General features: G+C 37.5%; 2 protein-coding genes across 6 annotated transcripts; one reads left to right on the top strand and one right to left on the bottom strand.

Moving 5' to 3' along the window:
• The first annotated feature begins 5,769 nt into the window (after positions 1-5,769).
• On the top strand, positions 5,770-13,367 carry LOC121514677 (lathosterol oxidase-like). 4 transcript variants are annotated; one of them, XM_041794901.1, is made up of 6 exons: positions 5,770-6,029; positions 6,516-6,733; positions 7,113-7,245; positions 9,480-9,580; positions 11,896-12,024; positions 12,254-13,367. In XM_041794901.1, the coding sequence occupies exons 2-6, from the start codon at positions 6,524-6,526 to the stop codon at positions 12,521-12,523; spliced, it is 843 nt and encodes a 280-aa protein (XP_041650835.1). In that variant the 5' UTR covers positions 5,770-6,029; positions 6,516-6,523; the 3' UTR covers positions 12,524-13,367. The 4 variants fall into 4 exon arrangements, with proteins under 4 accessions (XP_041650835.1, XP_041650836.1, XP_041650834.1 ...); XM_041794902.1 differs by having other exon boundaries at positions 5,770-6,101; positions 7,119-7,245; XM_041794900.1 differs by having other exon boundaries at positions 5,770-6,101.
• A 511-nt stretch (positions 13,368-13,878) lies between these two features.
• On the bottom strand, positions 13,879-16,064 carry anapc13 (anaphase promoting complex subunit 13). Of its 2 annotated transcripts, XM_041794906.1 has the most exons (3): positions 15,957-16,064; positions 15,721-15,868; positions 13,879-14,189 (listed from the first exon to the last, which is right to left on the bottom strand). In XM_041794906.1, the coding sequence occupies exons 2-3, from the start codon at positions 15,817-15,819 to the stop codon at positions 14,064-14,066; spliced, it is 225 nt and encodes a 74-aa protein (XP_041650840.1). In that variant the 5' UTR covers positions 15,820-15,868; positions 15,957-16,064; the 3' UTR covers positions 13,879-14,063. The 2 variants fall into 2 exon arrangements, with proteins under 2 accessions (XP_041650840.1, XP_041650839.1); XM_041794905.1 differs by having other exon boundaries at positions 15,721-16,064.
• Positions 16,065-19,268: the final 3,204 nt, after the last annotated feature.

Below are 19,268 nucleotides of genomic sequence, written 5' to 3'. Positions count from 1 at the left end.
GTAGTCGTTATGAATGTGAAAGTGTTGTTGACTTATACTATGACCTTTATAAAAAACCCTAAGACTATATAGCTAAATAGCTGTTCTGTGGTCATGTGGGGTTCAGCCAATGTTGAAACTGTACAAAGATCAGAAATCCACGGAGGTGGGTTGAATTCAGGTAAATGGGCCAGTTTTGGTAAACTGTCTATTTGACCTTAAAATCCTTTAATTGACTCTCTTTTTGCCTTGTCAGCCACTAACAAATTGAATCGAACTATTTTTCTATATGTGAGAAGAAATATTTCATTGAAAATCAGATTTCTGAGCTTATCAGATGTTTCTGTGTGATGGAAGCTGTTATTGTGCACTGATGTGAGAAACATTCAGGAACATTTTCTTCAGAATTTAAAGGTGCCGTGTGCAAAATTGGGGCATATTAGCAACATCCAACGTTGAGATTCGAGATTGCAATGCGCACTTCTGGCAGTAACCGTTGCAACCAGTGGCATTTAAAAAATGGGTTTCTGTTATTTGGTCCTTTTTGTGGTACTAAAAACATGCAAGATGCAAAGATTCATGATAGTGGACTCATAGACCCCCGCTATGTATAAATAGAAGCCTATTTTATATACTAAGGTGATTAAACTTATTTAGATAGAACTATTTGTGAATGCAATGTTTAATTTTTTACCAAATTGGGTCAACAACACACCAATAAGGTTAAATATTATGCAATGCATCTTTTAAATAAGAAAATCCATTCCTAAAATATCAAGAGACAATAACTCTGTTGCAGTTAGACTGTGTTGTCCCAAATTGGTCTTTGGAATAAATCTTCTTTTTTAATGTAAGGATTTGAAGGCTGCCCTCTCTTTATTATCTCATAGTACTTAATGACATCCTCAGGCAGAGGGAAGGGTTAGCTGGCAGAGGTTAAGCTCCGGATGATTTCTCAAAAGCCCCAACTCTTTCTGGTAAGTGCATGGGCTGAGTGTAATGACAGATAAATGTAAAAAGAAAAAAAGATGAGTGTAAAAAATGGACCCTGTACCATGAGAACTTACTTATGTTAATAAATAAAAAATTTATGTTTTTTCTGTCTTTCTGTCTTTGGTAAAGCTGTATCCTTTCTGCCATAGTTATCTTCAGATTTGTTGGCATTTTAAATAGTAAATTCCATAGCTTCACAAATTGTGCATATAACCTATGGGGCCCCTAAAGGGACACTGGCAGGAAAAGATGCATGATGCAGAACATTCTCCTAATCATGGGATAGTTTTGTAAATAACTTAATTTCTGGTGTGCAGAAGATAGATTTGCTTGCGTTAAACTATATAGAACTCTATAATAACTATGATAATAACTATAATAATAATAATAATAGTTGTGCATGTGGGATCTTGCAGACTGGCAACAAGATACAGAGTAATGCATTCAAGTCTACAGTAGAGGGTGCTAATGTGTCCACAGTGGAAACTCATACTAATATTTACACTATCAAAATAGTACAATAAAGGCAAGTGACAGCAAATGGAATTATTAACACTGCCATGTCTTTGTACAGTTAAATTCCCAGTGTTTTAACTGTTAATTGAATTAAAGACCACAATGTCTTCAAGAGTAAATGTTAAAGCAACATAACATAACTTGTTCACCTTGAAATATTTGTGTCTTGCTCAGTAACAATCTCTTTTTCTCTTCTCAGCTTCATCCATTACAGTAGTCTTCTGTCTCTTAGATATTGCCTCAAACAGGACTGAGATGGGTTAACTGGCTTCTTTTTAGCAGCAGGCTGGTGTGTAGACTAGAGCCATAAAGCTAAATGGGCTGCAGCCCTCTGCAAAAGTTACACAGTGCTGAAATCAGGCAACCAGGCACTCTGTGGAAATGAGGTGGAGAGTGTTCTTCCTGTTCAAAGTTATAGTACTGTTAGAGTGCCTTTAAAACAACAATTTTAGGGTGGAAAAGTTACATATTGTTACTTTTAAATGATAAAAAGTGCATGAAGACTCACTTGTTCTTTTCCTGCCATTTAAATACAACCTTAAAATGCTCTTCTGAATTTGAGCAAAGAAGATGTCACATGGATGAGAAAAATAAACCTCCTAACCAGGAGGATGACAAAGAAGAAGATAGATAAAGGTCTATAAGTCTATTGAAACAAAACATCATGACTTGAGAAAAGTTGTCTGAAAACGGAGTCATAATTAGGTGTCAAAGTTTCAACTTCAACATCAAGTCCATGTAGCCTGAACTCATTCCTCCTAATTTCTGATTTTACAATCATCTTTCTGATTGTTTTAACAAACATAATTACAGACTGGGTAATCATTCAAAGAGAGACTTATCTGGTGCTCAAGGGTTTGAAGAGGATTTTGGAGAGTGCAGCAGGTGATTAGTGAAGTGTTTGGACCAAGCTTTAATGAATGCGAAACTCTTCAGAACACTGATTAAGCTCAGGAAATCTTGATTACAGATTTTTCTTACTAATGTGTTTATATTTAGCCGTTTACTCAAGCTGCTCATTTTTTCAAGGATCTAATCGGCAGTGATTGAGTGATATTTGTGCCTGTTGAGAAAACAGCACAAAAAACTAATCTATTATCCATCACTGCCAATTTAACATGGGGGTGTTGTTTCTGTTATTGAACTCTAGAGGGAGACATCTGCATCTTTATAGAGAGCTTCCTCTATAGGAGGATATGAACAGTACTGATCCATCCTGCATTTGAATTATGTAACCCTTAGATCAGGGGTTTTCAAAGAGTGGGAAAGTGAGCCTCCCTCAAGAGAAAGTCATTTTTCCGTGGTCCCCCACCACCATACATATGAATTAAACAACTGTATTTTCAAACATTTACACCTCATCTTTAAGCATCTTTATTTTAACATTTTTATATTTTTATATTTTGCCTGCACATGTTTTTAAACATCCATTTTTCACAGTCAATAAGTTCTTAGTTTCAATAGAGCACTTTTTGCCAATACCTCCTGATTATTATGCTCTGCGCTCTAATTTAGTGGGAACTATGAGTTTGCATCGATGCAGTTGATGCAGGATTGCATGACAGCAGATCCTCCTCCACCTTCAGCCTTACCTGGTACTTGATGTTGATCATTGTCTGAGCCAAAAACCTACAATTGCAGAGGCTGTCTCAGTGTTCACAGAGCTAAATGTCTCAGTTAACATCAGTGACCAAAATTCCCTCTTCTTCTTGTTGAAATATTCCAATTTGGACACTAGACTTAGTGTTTTTGTCTCAGTATGACCCCAGGGTTTACATAGCCTCTGTCACTGGCTTATACATCTTTGCTAATTAAACACTGTGGCCAATAGGCATCGTCAGGTCCAAAGCAGGAAAATCCATACTAAGAAGACAAGATAGTTTCTTTAACTAATTTTTAGTTTGTCTCCATCTTCCTTTCTGTTCTATAATGATGGGAGAACTACCATGCACTCTGATCCTGGTTTTGTTTGAATTCTTGGTGTCATATAAGCCCATGTGGGCTGGGTATATGATAATAAATAAAACCTTCAAACCTCCTAACTTTAATAGTTAACTCTACATTAACTATAAATCTGTCCAATTTGCCCCATACACTGCAGAAGTTAGTTGATAGAATTACCTTCTTGTAATTTATGGTTCCATGCCTCCCTCAAATCCTGTGGCAACCGCTCAGGCAAGACCCGCCTCACACTTTGAAAATCACGGCCTTAAATGATTAAGCAGGTCAAAAATGACCTGGAGAGACTGTTTCCTTGCAATTTCTGTGTAATTGTATATTGCAGTCATTTCATATTCCAGGTAAAAAAAAAAAAAAAAAACATGTTTCTGATACCATCATATGTCATAAATTTTAAGAAACTGTAGTTTTAGCATTAATAGCCCAAGCTTAAGTGGTTCAAAAAGGACCTTCATGCATTTTAATGTACTTTGCAGTGACTGAATGGCCACCAGGATTCTGAACAAAAGCCAGAATTATGGGCCTTTTTGGCAACTCAGAATGCCTCATTATTTGGGGAACAATGCCAATGATACTTACTTCTAATCTGTTTTTTTTAATTTAAAAAGATTATCAATGAAGACATTTAAGATTATGCTTTAATAGAGATACTTTCTCTGTGATCCCTTGTGATAGTGAGAGTGAACTGGTCAAATGAAGACAGAAGTAAAACTGAATATTTATACAGCAATGCTAGCTGAGAGAAGATGGGGTCCCAGAAAAATAGAGAGGATGCAGAGATAAAAATGAAGAAAGCTACGTAGGCTGAGGGTGACAAATCTTTTAAAATAACAGATTCATTTTTCCAAACATGCCTTTAATTTTGGCCTCCAGTATAGCCAGTACCAGTGCTGCCTCAGATAGCAGTGCTATGTTCTATAAAACTGTTGCGTCGTTGTATACAGTGCCGTGACAAAGTTTTTGCACCTTTCTTGAATCTGATTGTTATTATTTGGTGTATTTGTCACACTGTAATGTTTCAGATCATCCAAAAGAAGAATATTTGATAAAGATATCTAAAGAAAATACAAAACGCAGTTTTTAAATAGATTATTTAATTTATTAAGGGAATAAAATACATTGAAACCTACCTGGTGCTATTTGAAAAGGTAATTGCCCCCCTTGTTTAGTCATGAATGAACTGTGATTAACCACATTATTTGGAAAGCTTGGTTCTGTTTCACTAGCTACATCCAGACCTGTTGAATCAGGAAATCTCTTAAATAGAACCTGTCTGACAAAGTGAAGTTCAAGAACAGATGAGAAACAAAGCCACTGATAACCTATCAGTCTTGAAAGGGTCACAAAGCCATCTCTAAGGCTTTGGAACTCCAGTGGACCACTGTGAGTGCCATTATACACAAATGGTGAAAACTGTGAACAGTGGTAAACCTTCCCAGGAGTGGCTGGCCAACCAAAATGACTCAAAGAGCGTATTGACGAGTCATCCAGGAGGTCCCAAAAGAACCCAGAACAACATCTAAAGACCTGCAGGCCTCACTTGACTTGGTTAAGGTCAGAGTTCATGACTGAACTTTAGGAAAAAGACTGGGAAAAATGGCATCCATGGCCAAAACCACTGCTGACTGAAAAAAAAAACATCTTGATGACATGATATGCTCCAGGCCGAGACACTCAGGTTGGTTTGAAACATTTAAAAGGCTTTCAATTCAAAGGAATAGAAACATTAAATACCATGAATGTTTTCTGGCCTACAGCTTACCTCATTTTCTGAATTCATAATGTGAATTTGCTGGGGCTGCAGTGTGCATGTTGTTGAGGGGTTTGTGTGTCATAGCTTGTGTTGGATGGGAACGTGTGGTGTGTTTAAAGGGCAAACAGTGAAGAGGGAATCTGATCTCTAATACCAGGCATGGGAGAGGGGCGTGCACTGCAGAAAATTAACTGTCCTTCCATGCAAAGCTTCTAATACTGCTCAGAACAGATAGAAGGTGAAAGGGTAATGCAAGCCTTTGTGGCATATGCTACTTCTAATGACATAAGATGAATGTGCCTAATGAATTCAATGGATTGTCTGTTTTCTTGTTTGGCCTAAATGTTACGTTGAATAGTTTTATGATGAATAACATCCAGTTAGTCTGAATCGAATGCAGTTCTTATAAGCTGTCATATATTTTTTTGTTTTAACTCCATCAGATCAGACTTGAAGACCGTGTCCTGCTGTCACTGAGCTCCTTGTTATTTGCTGAGCATGCTGGGATCTTATTCCAGCAAACTCACATGTCTAAGTGTCTGTGAATCCCCTCAGCATGCACACTGACTCAGATTAATTAAGAGAGGAAGACTTTCCCTCTGAATCCTTCAGACAAACATAGTCATATTTAATTTTTGGAAAACCTGGAATGCAAAGTAAATTTACACCAGCAACATGCGATTCATCAGTGGACTCTCTACGAAAACCGGCTGTGTATTTTCTCTCACAAATCATATGCTGGTAACACGCTGCGTGTGGAGGAAGGAGGACTCGTCTTCTTTCCAGGAATGCTGACACACTTTGGACGACTATCTCTGTCCTAAAGCAGGTCAGTTCAGCAGCAATGATTCAGCAAGGACCTGAAATCTTCACAAGCTTTTTAAAAAACCCATAAAGAAAGGTTTGTGGAATTTCTTAGAAACCATATAAATAGTTATAGAATTAAGTTAAGTTATATTCAGTGTTGTTGTTCTCAAGTTTTCCTGCTTTTAGATCAAAAACCCAATGCAATACATCTGCTATGTCACCCATATGGCATTCATTGAGAGTGCAAAGTGCCCATCATTCCTCACTCAATTCTTGGACAGTTTTCAGTGCGCCAACATTATACTGCTTTTGAGTGCACTTCTCAGTGTGAATGCACAGTGTGCACTTGTGTACTCTGTTTAGTAAAGAAGTATGCAATTTGGGACACACTGATTGGAATTTTTTTGCTAACAACTGTAACATTTCTGTATAGAGTAGGCTGAATTTGTGCATGAATGTGGCAGGAAACATTCAGGAAGATTGGGATTATTTTGTTTTTTCCTTAAAGAGTTTGCCATGGATCATGTGCTGAACGTCGCAGACAGTCATGTCTTCACTCCATACGTTTACCCGGCCTCATGGCCTGAAGACTGGGCTCTGCGTCAGATCATCAGCCTGTGGGTGGTGACACACCTGGGAGGGCAGCTGATTTACCTGGGCTTTGGAGTTCTCAGCTTCTACTGTGTGTTTGACCACAAGCTCATGAAACATCCACAGTTCATCAAGGTAAGCTCTTCAGTGGGCCACACATCCTGTCAGAATTTAATCCAATTCATAGCCGCAGTTATGAGCACGGTGCTAGCAGTAGCCTCGCTACAATGGCGTCATTAACCTTCCCTTTAATGGGCAGGACTTTCGAGCAGGCTGCAGCATGCTGAACAGCTCTCTGCCGAAGCTGCACAGGGGTTGGACAGGACTAGAAGGAGAGATAGGGGTGGAGAAAAGCAAAAAGAAGACAGGGACAAGAGAAACAACAAAACAGCAAACAAAAGATAAATTCATGGCCATAAACCTATCTCCCATTTTATAGGAAATTGATTTATCCAATTTGATTTTCAATGTAATTTGATTCTATCTTAACTCTATGTCTTTGATTGATTGACAGAACCAGGTGAGAAAGGAGATCCAGTTAGGGACCACCTCCATCTTCTGGATGAGCTTCCCCACAGTGCTGCTCTTCTTCTGGGAGGTCAGAGGTTACAGCAAACTTTATGACAACATCGGTGATTCTTCTCTGGGTGAGAACTTCATGTTTAACTCCTCCTTATAACCCCTAACCTTCAGATCATGCACAATGATTCTATGGCTTTAACAATGGAGAGCTCATCTACCTCATGTAACTGCCACATAATCGTATCTTTCTTGGTTGTGTTTATTCAGCACCCTGTGAATTGCTTGTGTACACACAGACTTGCATGTATCATTTAAAATGTCAATTTGAATTTTCAGTTATTATTTATAATATTTACTTTTTAATCTGTGCATGTGGAGAGAAAACTGGAGTCAAATCCCTTTATTGTGTAAGCAGAATTAGCCAATTAAGATGATGTAATTATTTTTAAGTAATGTAGAGCAGTTGTTCTCAACTGGTTTTAAATACTTTTAAAGTATCTAATGTTGGAGCTCATCTCAGGTCTTTGGGAACATTATTCCATTTACTCGAGGCATAAAAACTGAAAAACAGCCTCCCCTGCTTTTGAATATATACATCTAATGGTCAAAAGGTCTACCTGTATACCTGAGAGTTTGAGCTAGTGTATGATTTGTATGACAGACTGTAAAGTAAAACTGTGATATTATTTTTTGTTTTTAACTTGAATAACAACCACTCTTATCAAAACAACAAAAAATATTCTTTATTTATGCTAGAGCACAACATGGCCTTTTTCAAAATGTAAACCCTCTGTCATAAAACACATGACCTTTTTATTAGTGATGTTAAAAATGTGGATGGGCACATTGAACTAAATGATTAGGAAAGTAATGTCAGACTTCATAGCAAGGCAATAATGTGCACAAACATAAGGATGCCAGAAATTAAAGAAGAACCTGAGACAATTTTTTTTGGTAAAGAATAGAATAGAATAATTGTGAAAAGCAACCGAAAAAGATAAAAAAGTGGAAAGAACTGATTAAAATAGTTTTAAAAAAGCATAAATGGGTTAAATTTTATTTATTTTATTTTCAAAATGGCAATAAAGGGCTGAAAGTGGCAAAAATGTTAGAAAAAGTGTTAAAAAGAAGTTGTAGAAATGGGAAAAAGCTGTTAACAGGAGATACCAATTGGCTTTAAGGGTACAAGGTGACAAAAATTGGGCTGAAAGTTAAAGAAGTTGGCAAAATGTAGCAAAAAATGGACATGAAATGGGAAAAAAGGCTAAAGATGCAGAAGTAGTATGAGGAAATGGGCAAATTTGGTAGAGCGGCCCAAAGGGGCAAAAAATGAAATTAAGGGGAAAAAAGAGACAAAAGTGGCAAAAATAGGTGAAAAAGGGCAAAAACGGGATAAAACTAGAATTAATTTCCTAAAGTGGTGCAAAATGGGTGAAAAGTGGCAAAAGTGTGGCAATAATGGAGGGAAAAAGTGGTTCAAAAGTACAGTTGACACACTTGTCATCTCTAACATGCAGGAACTTTTAGCCCATCAATGCTATACTTATCCAACACACAAAAACTGACTTCATTAATAAATCACAATATGGGGAGGACACGTTCTCTCAGTTTTTAAGGGGCCCAGTCACCTCTGTGGGCAGGCCTGCTTGTAAGCATGTCTTTGATGAACTGGCCATTAAGAGCTTGGTACACAAGTAGCATAATCTTTAAAGTCAATTTTCACAGCCTTCCTAGCCTAGCAACAATAAGCAGTGGTAAGAAGCTCTCTGTCATGGAGGTTGAAGGTGCTGCCCATGCAAAACCTTAAAATGCATTTCTAACATTTACTCTGAGTGTTGACCAACTACTGCATACCCACAGCATTGGTTAACATACAGTATGTCCTTCAAAATAAAAGCATCTTTTTACCTCTTCCCCAGGTTCACCTCTGTGACCCACAGCGATTATTTTCATGTTATGTGCAGCTTCATATTTCAAGCATAATATTACTTTTACAACATGTGTAATGTTTACCGTGCTCTCACTACCTGGAGATTAAAAAAGCAGAACCTGGGTCTGAACTACCAGTATTACTGTCAGCAGCTACATAAGCTACTCAGTTGGTAGAATAGGCACCCACCCTGTATGTCTGCTATGTTAATGAACTTATTATACCTTATGTATAAGACACTGAAGGTTTTATGATTTTTTTATGTTTATATTTGATGCTTTTTTACTCCTTTTATATACTGTATATGTATATATTTACTGAAATATCTGAATTAAAAGTTAATTAATTAAGTTTTTACTTTTCTAAAACAAGTTGTAAAATCCTTTCTCCCGATGAAAACATTTGCCTATCTGGTTTGTTTTATTTCAGGCTGGCCCGGGATATTTCTGAGCATCGCAGGTTTCCTGTTTTTCACAGACATGTGTATCTACTGGATCCACCGCTCCATGCACCATAAGAACATTTACAAGGTGAGCTTCGGCCTAATTCTAGTGTTCTGAAAGCATCTCTGTTCGATGCTTTGAGAGAAACAGTGAAACACAAAGGATCATCTCCTGACTCTTCTACCCCTTAAATGCACATTGAAAGCCTTTAAGAATCTTTGGGGCTCATTGTCATTTATTTAACAGCCAACAATGTTGTTTTAATGCAGTATAGCTGCTGTTATTAACCTGCTTTCACCAGCAGGCAGTGGCTTACTAAGTTTATGTTATTTTATGTATTAATACAGTTAAAAGGGGCAGCAGAAGTTGTTTGGAATAAAAAAAAAAAACAGCTCAAAGATCACTGTGTCACTGCAGTAAGGTTGTATAAACATAAATGAAATTGAAAACAATGCTCATTTTTTCATTTGCATAATGGCCTTTACAACTCAGCTTTTACTTATTATGTAAAATCAAGTCAGATCATTTTAAACAAACCCCATCTCCTAAAAAAGCTGGGACACTGTGTACATGCTAATAAAAATGGAACATGATGATAGTTCAACCAATACTGATTAAGGAATAGCGACAACATACTTATGTTGAAAATGTCATTGAAAATTGGAAAATTATGAGTCCATTTTGAATTTGATGCCAGCAACATGTTTCAAAAATGTTGGGACAGGGTTGTTTTTACTTGTCTCTTGCACCCCCTCCTCTGTAAACAACACTTTTTAGCCCAACACCACTTAAATTTATTAACCACAGGATGATCCATCTGTATATTTAAAGCATTATATACTTTCACACTGTTTTGATGCCTCTGTCTTAACTATTTTGAAACATTTTGGTGGTATCATGTTCGAATTGGGTATATAGTTCTTATTTTTTAACATGTAATATGCTGTCTATTTTCAATTGAAGATGTGGTTACGAACTCTTAACAGCTAGTATCATCACAAATGACCTCTGCTCCCTGTCCCTTAGCTGCAGTTGCTGTTGAAACACATCCTAACTGTGTCAGAGCATCCATTAAAAATGTAATTTTCTGCCCTGTGAATTTCAGGCTCCCCTTGTAGATAATATGACATCTGGCGCTTTATTTTGAATTAGGAAAAATGAAGTTTGGCACTTTGTATTGATGAGCCTTTTACAGTGAGTGAACTAAATAGTTTTGCCTCCATTGACAAAAGTTGGAGCAAAGCATTTCAAACATGGACAGTTGCCACTGCTGCACAACTATCTCCACTTTGTTAAGTAAGCTAAGAAGCTCTGAGTGAGAATAGTGCAAGAAAATATTATTTTTAGACACTCCTGCCGCCTTGTCGTCTCTCCGTTTCTTGCTTTCTTCCCCATCTCAACCTGAATAACAGAGAGGAAAATAGGAACGGTGCAAGCATGTTGCACTGTATTGAGCTTGTTCAAGCTGCAATGCTCACAGGCTTTCAGGAGACTCACTGTGATCAGGCTGATTTTGTCAACGATGCTCTTATTTGCTGTTGGGACATGCTGTTAAACTGAATACAGACCTAAAAAAATTTCTGTGGGTTAAAACATTTATCAAATAGCCCTTTGTGCTTAAATTGGGCTCTTTCTCTCCTCCCCTAAATTATTTGTTCTCGTTTTCTTGTCAGTTTTAGAAGAACGTAGTGAAATTTGGTGACCATCTTATTAGTCTGGCTAAATTCTATAATGTAATTTTATTCTGTTATAGCAATTTAAATTTGATCTTATTTTATCTTAATTTCAGAATGGTCTTTTAGTAGTTCATCCTCTTTTTTTTTTACCCAGTTCTTAGTAATTATTTTATTTTCTAATTTTAGCATATTTCACTGAGTTACCTTTTAGTGTTTTATTCATATTTTAACACCTTTTATTCTATTTCATTTCACAATATTTTATTCTACACTTTAACCTTCTGTGTTTCCTCATTATGTATCTCAAGATCAGTACGTAAATTCCTGTTCTCACAGTCTTTTATGTATGACTTTTTAAAAATAATGTTGTGTATGGATTGCGGGGTGGGTTAGAGGGATTAATGACTTGGTTTTCCTTTTATTTGCTTGTTTTTTGCAAAGCACTTTGTAGTACATTGCTTTGTATGAATGGTGCTTTATAAACAAAGTTTGATGATTGATGGAATTAGGGAAATTTTCATAAATCTGAGGCAATGCCAACTGAGAAGAAATGGGCTCATTCACATGAAATAAATAAGAGATTAAAGAAAACACATCATCTTTTCTATCATGAAATGGTTCCTTATAATCTTATTCCAGCTTGGATTCCCTGTAGAGCTCGTTTTCTTTCTGCCTGTTTCACTTGAACAGTCCTAATATAAAACCATTTGCATTTTTCCTCCACAGCACTTACACAAGCAGCACCACATTTTCAAGATCCCTACACCCTTTGCCAGCCATGCCTTCCATCCTGTCGACGGCTTTCTGCAGAGCTTACCCTATCATCTCTACCCTTTCATTTTCCCCCTGCACAAGGTGCTGCTTTTCCTGTCTCTCTCTGTTGTCTCATGACAACACATTTCACTGCATTTTTGTGAATATGTTGTTAGTAAAATAATGCCTTCAGGTTGAGAAATGTGAGGGAAAGTTTTTTTTGACTGATATTTGTAAGGTTGTGTAGAAAAACAAAGTAATCCACATTTCTACCACGTTAATTAGTCTGCATCCAAACTTTATTTTGATGCTTGGGCTCTCTACACTGCAGGTAGTCTACCTCTCACTCTTCATCTTTGTCAACATATGGACCATTTCCATACATGATGGAGACTACCGCATCCCTGGACCCCTGATTCATCTGATCAATGGTGCTGCTCATCACGTAGACCATCACCTCTACTTCAACTACAACTACGGTCAATACTTCACGCTCTGGGATCGTCTGGGAGGCTCCTACCGATATCCATCAGCCTTACTGGGGAATGGGCCGTACGACCACATACGCAAGCTGATGACCGAGGCTGCAAAAACCCAGTGAAGAAGAACTGCAGGCTCATTTGTCTGTTATAGAAAGAAAGTGATGATGGACTGTTACTCTAATGTGTAACAGAAAACATAAAGAATAGCTTTGGTATTACAGCGATGGACAATTGATCAAGTTTCATTTTCTGTAACACAATCATGAAAACAAGATAATCAGAATTAAATAACAGTGCAGCACAGTGTGTTGCATTTGTTTTGTCCATAGGTTTTGTCATGTGTGGTCCCTCCCTTCTGTTATAGCACAGTGTGGACTCTGGCTTTCCCTACAAAACAGCTTGTTTCAGTTTAAGTGAGGAGCAGAGGGAGCCATGGCAGGATGTTTACAAGCAAGAGAGCTAAATTGGATGACAGACAGGCAGCCGTTGGTTAGAAAAATACAGTGGTTTTAAAGAGTCAGACCTGGAACAGGTGAAATAACTTTCAGAATCTGTAACATGGTCCTGCTCCTCCAGGCAACATAGCAACTTTTCAAATTATTTCAGATTTACACAAATCAATGTGTGTAATCGTCTTCAATAATGGTCAGAATGATATTTGCCACAGTCAAGCTGTCCTAAAATGTACCGTTAGAAGATCAGAAATGCCTAAAAACAACACTAAACTACACTGAGTCCAGCTACAAAAACAAGAATGAAATCAATTGCCAAGGGGCGGGTTACGGAAATTAAGCCACTAACGTTTTCTCAAAAGCCACAGATGTTTTATGATTGCTAAATGCAAAATGAAATGGATGATAATAAAATAACTGCTAATCACAGCATGGAAATTTCCTCCTTGTAACCAAACTAACAACATCATTCCTTTTTTAACCTACCTATTAAATATATTATAATTCCTGCCTTTTCATGAATACATTGACATCTTAAACCCCACATTTTAAACTAAATTATTGTTTTTTTTTTTTTTTTTTTTTACAAATAGCATGGCTTCAGAATGGCAAATAACTTTGAGATAAATTTGATAATAATTAGATATTTTAAGAAGAATGCTAGCTCTAAATTATGTTTTTTTTTGCCTTTTAAACCTAAATTTGTATAAAGGAAAGCTCGAGAAAGTGCACTGCCCGATGAGCAGAAAATTAAACAAATAAATTAAAAAAAATCCAGGGGAGTATGTCCCAGGATAAAGCCTGATCATTTAACCCTTCTACACAACTTTTCCACATTACATCACCTTAAGTTGTTTTACCTAATAAAATGCTCTGAAGCTCGCCATTTTCTTCCTAACCTGCATAAATTATGTTCCTGTTTTCATCCATCCTGCATAGCATGGATATGTATAGCAGCTTGTAAAGAAATACATTTTTGTGTCTACAGAGCGTGACTGCCAGAGGGAAAATCTTCCATTCACTTAAATACCAAGCTATTTTTTATTTATAAAGAATACAAAATAAAGTGAATCCAAATGCATTATTCACAGTTTATCCAAAACTACACTTTCTTCAAAACGATGCCAAATAAAGTTCAAATTTTGTCTAAATCCAGGATCCATATGTATGCATTTTCACACTTAAGTCTTAATCCAGCCGAGTCTTATTAGCTCCCAGTGCTCGGTGTGTTTTCATGCAGGCTCTGCAGGGCCAGGTCCGTCCACTTCATCTCTTGCTCTTTCACAGACTCTGTGGATCCTCCATTGTCTTGCTCTGCCTCCGGTAGCTCGCTCTGAAAAAGAACAGGAGAGAAAAGATGCTATGTGAAAGAAGCACTGGACACTCTGCTGTTTATCAAAGGTATTTCTTACGGAAGAAAAGGAAAATCTGAGGGAAATAAAAGACAAAACATGGTTAAAATAATCACTTTGTACAATATTTAAAGACAGAATTTAAAGCGTCTTCATTGTTAATGTGAGACTGACTGAAGAGGTATTTGCACTTTCATAAATCAGTATTTGAATTACGACAGCTATATCATTTGATTAAAATTCTGTTACAGGAAACCTGTTATATTGGGGATACCACAAGATTAAAGTTTGATATGACGCGAGTAAAAATCACATAATACTGACACCTGTTTTAACATCACAATAATATAGGACCAAGGAATGCACCACAAATTGGGTAATTTATTCATTTTTTAATAATCAAAAGTTGCACAAAACCTCTTGTACAGCACCTTAAAGGTAAAAAATAAATTACACCTCCTGGTTAGGATTGAGATAGTTTGCTGGAGTTTACCATTCTGACAGATTCATTGTTCTCCAAGGAACTGGCTTGTGGCAAATACTTAAAAATAATCTTTCTCTCTATATCTCATTTTAAATTACATCTTAAGCAGGGGTGGAAGTAACTGATCATATTTACTCAAACTACTTCAATTGAGTAGTTTTGTACTTCACTGTATTTTAAAAATCATCCATTACTAAGTAAAAAAATCCCTGAAAGTTAGAATGTGGAGGATCAGGGCTTTCTTTCTGTCAACAGCATGAAAATGGCTAATTGTATGAGTGACCACACATGATGGCCAGAAGCACAGAGCATCCCCTCCCAAAATAACTGTTGCATTTGACCTTGTTTAGAAGGTGTGACTACCTGAACAACCAGGTTGGAGATCAATATTATCATGCTGTAATTGCCAACTAGGAAAGATCATATTTTACTGTACAGCTCCACGGTAGCTACTCAAAACTCAGCACTTTAAGTAAACTTTAAATTGTATACTTTTAACTTTTACTTGAGCAAATGTATAGCCCAGAAACCGTACTTCTATTCATTTTAATTTTAAACAAAGTAACTGTACTTTTAATAGAGTACAATAGCCTGTTACTTTTTCCGATTCTGGTTTTAAGATATCTTCACATTTTATAAAGCCAATATGTTGTGCGAATTGGCTTAAAAAAACGTTTTTAGAAGCTGGTGTAACGGTTTCATGAGTGACCGTGTTAACGGATGACTTTCAGCCGGCGTGTGGCAGTCGTAGATACAATTATGTTGAAGACGAAAATTGTCCAAACACCACCTCTTTGTTTAAAAAAGAACAAATCCATTCGGAATACTTCCCCTTTTTTGTTTATATTTTAATTATACATAATCAACGATGCACTCGTTTGGGCGTTTTCTTTACGTTACGAACATCAGCCGTAGCTGCGACAACCACATACACATTCAACGGAGAGTCGCCAGTTTACACGGTCTCTCTCTAAACCACTACACCGGCTGCTTCTTTGGCGAACATGAGGTACTTGCACTGTTTCTACCAGAGGGATGGTGACATCCTCATAGGGCAGCCTGTCTTCCCTCCAGGCATCATCAGTAAGGTCCAGGATTCTCCCGTCTCGCTGGATTTCACTGTCCATCTTTCTGACAGGTCCTTTCCTCCTGACGGGTTAGCTTCGTGCTAGCAACCTTCAAAACGTATCACAGTGAGGCAAATGGCGTGGATAGACAATTTAATTCCACTTCTATAGATTTACCAGCCAACTTAAACTCTTACAACGGGAACAGGCGTTGCAACAACTTCCTCCCTCTACCTGGGAGTATTTGGTAAAGAAAAGTCGTTTATGTTGTAACTGGTTGTCACGATTTGCTTATTCCTGTTCGACGCTTGATAATGACGTAACCAGTGATGCCTTCCTGGTTAAAGGAAAATGCTGGTCTGCTTAGCTTTGGTGTAAAAACAGTTTATGATATGATGATTATCCCGGTCTAAGTTAATGAAAATAAAATAAAACAAAACGTATATCAGTTGTGACAAAAGTGGTGTAGCCGTTATAGCCAGCGTACAGGGTTTCACTCCAGAGATTCCCGACAATTACTTCTTTTTTCCCCTTTTTTGAAGACTCAAGCAGTTAATTTATAATGTAGTCATCGATATGCACCCAACACATGGGACTTTTCCACTAAACATAGATGAATATACCAACGACTTTACGATTCGGTCCAAAGTGATAGAGCATCCACTGGAATTTAAGGTTTGATACATAACCCTCTCTAGGATTCCGACATCCGCTGAACGCACAACAAAAGGTTGTTTCCATGGTAGTTGGACGCATCTTGAAGTAAACGGTGCTTTCCCGGGTAAAAGGCAACGGATAAAAGGTTGGAAATTGTTCGTTTACAGAACTAGAAGGTGAGTGTAGAAAGTGTGACTCCAGCACCTCTTCTTCTGGCAAATGAAACGGCAAATTTGGAGAGTTAACGTCAGCTTAAGCCTCTGCAACATTAGTTACGACTTCTACTAACGTTATATTGGCAACTTGAACCATCACAAACGCAGGGATTGGGGTGAGCACTGCTCACATGTTTTGCTGTCTTTCATGTTTTTTTTTAGGCTTTACATTCACTAAATGACTTTTAAAGCACAGTGTCTATATTTTCTTTTCATTGTTTTTGCCCACTGTCAGTGGCCTACTGTTGAGAAGTCATATAATCAATGAAATATATAAGAAAACATGCTGAAAACTATGTTAAAACTGTAATTCACTCAAAGTTATGCATTATCAAAGCTTTTCCAGTATGTTTTTTATGGCAGGCGGTTCTTGCTGTTATCCTATGGAATTAAAAAAGAGAGAATTTTTGCTGCACCCAATTTTAATATGAAGTCTAATATGAGCTTTTGTGATAATGCTGCTCTAGAAAGTTTGAATAATGATATTCGTTCCCCTTTTCATAGGCACTACAATGATGTCAGCCTCTCAAGAGCAGCAGGTAAACACAACACCCTGTAACAGTCCTGGAAACCCTGTTTTCTCCTGCATGCTGACTCCAACAGTAAAGCACGGACTGTCTTCTCACTGGGTGAAGCCCCAGAATCCATTGTACCGGACCACTTCCAGTACCTATGGCCTCCTCCCTCCATCATTTGAAAGCTCACCATGTATTTACTTCCCAAAGTCACAAAGATTCTCTGAAGAACTAGGCAAGTGTGGGATGTACCAGGACTGCTCCTTCAACACAGCCCTCGACTGAAGCGGAGTGTTCCTAACCTGTTATACAGAACACTGGGAATTTATGACTGACTCAATGAAAACTTCTGAGACTTCTATAAAGTTTTGACTCAAGTTTTTGAATCTCTTGAAATATACTTTTGAAAACGAATGAGTCCAACAGTGTTAATGAAATAAGAATATCTGTTGTCAACATTTAAATAAACAAGTTGTTACAGCATAATTAGGAAGATTTGTCAATAGGCCAGTTAACCACTTTTAATCATCATATAATCACCTTGTAAAGGTGACAAGATGGACTTTTAGACCACATTAGTGAACTGAACCTGTACCTGGATCCTGCTGCTTGAAGTCACAGAGCTCCCCTTTAGATTGCCATTGTATTTTCCTCAACCTAGATATATTAAGGTTTGAATAGTGTTAACTCATAGACATCTTAGCGCATTTGTCACCTTCACTGGCAGTGTATCTTCATTTTTCAAATTTAATTTCTTAATTGCTTCACTTTTTAGGATTAACAAGATGCTGTATAGGCTGGAAAAACAAGATGCTGATAGCAAAGTTTATTCTTTGCATGTTCAACTACAACAAAGAATACTATGGGACTCATATATGCACTCTATATAGTTTTAAATAAAGGCTGAAAATTTTGAAAAGTCTGGCTTCCAAACAATCCTTTATACCATTTTGTTAATGCACACGAATGATTATATGTTGACTTTACGTGCTGAGCAGTGCAATCTTGTCTTTTCATTAGAAAATCAGAAGGCCACTGCTGTAAGGGCTGCTGCTGGCAAAGTGCTGCATTGAAGCATAGTCATGGAAAGTTGACTGAGAGGGAAAACTGTAGTAGGAAAGCCAAGAAAGGATCGTCAAGCTCAGTTGATTCACGAACAGGGTAGCTTCACAAGGCCTGGACTGAGGCTGGAGGTAGTCACTATGCACAGACATGTCCAGTCTCCATAGGCTACAAGTGTCACATTCATATTGTCAAACCATTCTTTGAACTAGGGACATCAGAAGCTAAACTTAATTTAGCATTTCATTTGGAAATTAAGGTCCCAGAGTTCAGAGGCTCAGGTTCCAAGCTGCTTGAAATCTAGTATTTTCAGTTTCAAGAGTCAGCGATGGTTAGGGGTGCTATGTTATCTGCTGGTGTTGGACCACTGTGTGTTATCAAGTCCAGAGTCAACACAGTCGTCTGCATCTGTCTATGGACAAGACTTGGAGATGTGGATTTCTTTTTTCTGGCACTGTTCTAAAGTGGCAAAACAACTGGTTTGCTGACCATGGTATAACTGTGCTCAAATTTGCCAGCCAACTTGCCTGACATGAACCCTGTAGACAATCTATGGATTATTGCCAAGAGGAAGATGAGAGACAGCAGACCCAATGATACAAATGGGCTGGGGACTGCTATCAAACAACCAGGAATTCCATGACACCTCAGCAGTGCTACATGCTGATTGTCTCCAAGCCAAGCCATATTGCTGCATTATATGTTGCTATTAAAGGCCTTGGACATTCACATAGGTGTTAGTGATTGAGACCAGGATTAGACCAGGATCATAATGGATATTGCCGAGTTTGTTTGACTGACAGCTCCACCCTGTTAATTTTGTAGTACTTTTTTGGTAGGAGGCCATGCAACCTGTTTTAATTTCTCTTGGTGCTTAAAATTTATTAGGCCTACATCCCAAATTTTGACTATAGCTTCACCTATTTGCAACCTCTTCTGGTCTATTTCAGCATAGTAATTAAAAACACGTGTGTGACTTTAATTTGAATCAGTAAAAATCCGAAACCGAGTAATGTCTTGAAGTGTAAAGATTGTCTTTAGGCTGATTTTTCGTCTATTT

The sequence above is a fragment of the Cheilinus undulatus genome, linkage group 9 (genome assembly GCF_018320785.1).
Source record: "Cheilinus undulatus linkage group 9, ASM1832078v1, whole genome shotgun sequence".
In the NCBI taxonomy this organism is placed as follows: Eukaryota; Metazoa; Chordata; class Actinopteri; order Labriformes; family Labridae; genus Cheilinus; species Cheilinus undulatus.
The sequence above is the reverse complement of the archived record's forward strand: the minus strand, read 5'-3'. Positions and strand labels throughout refer to the sequence as shown.

Excerpts from the sequence above, each read along its gene's own strand:
- LOC121514677 (XM_041794901.1), top strand. The coding sequence starts at position 6,524 with ATGGATCATGTGCTGAACGTCGCAGACAGTCATGTCTTCACTCCATAC. Across the intron at positions 9,581-11,895 it reads ACCATAAGAACATTTACAAG|CACTTACACAAGCAGCACCA; the intron begins GTGAGCTTCGGC and ends TTTCCTCCACAG. Across the intron at positions 12,025-12,253 it reads TCATTTTCCCCCTGCACAAG|GTAGTCTACCTCTCACTCTT; the intron begins GTGCTGCTTTTC and ends TCTACACTGCAG.
- anapc13 (XM_041794905.1), bottom strand. The coding sequence starts at position 15,819 with ATGGACAGTGAAATCCAGCGAGACGGGAGAATCCTGGACCTTACTGAT. Across the intron at positions 14,190-15,720 it reads AGGATGTCACCATCCCTCTG|AGCGAGCTACCGGAGGCAGA; the intron begins GTAGAAACAGTG and ends GTTCTTTTTCAG.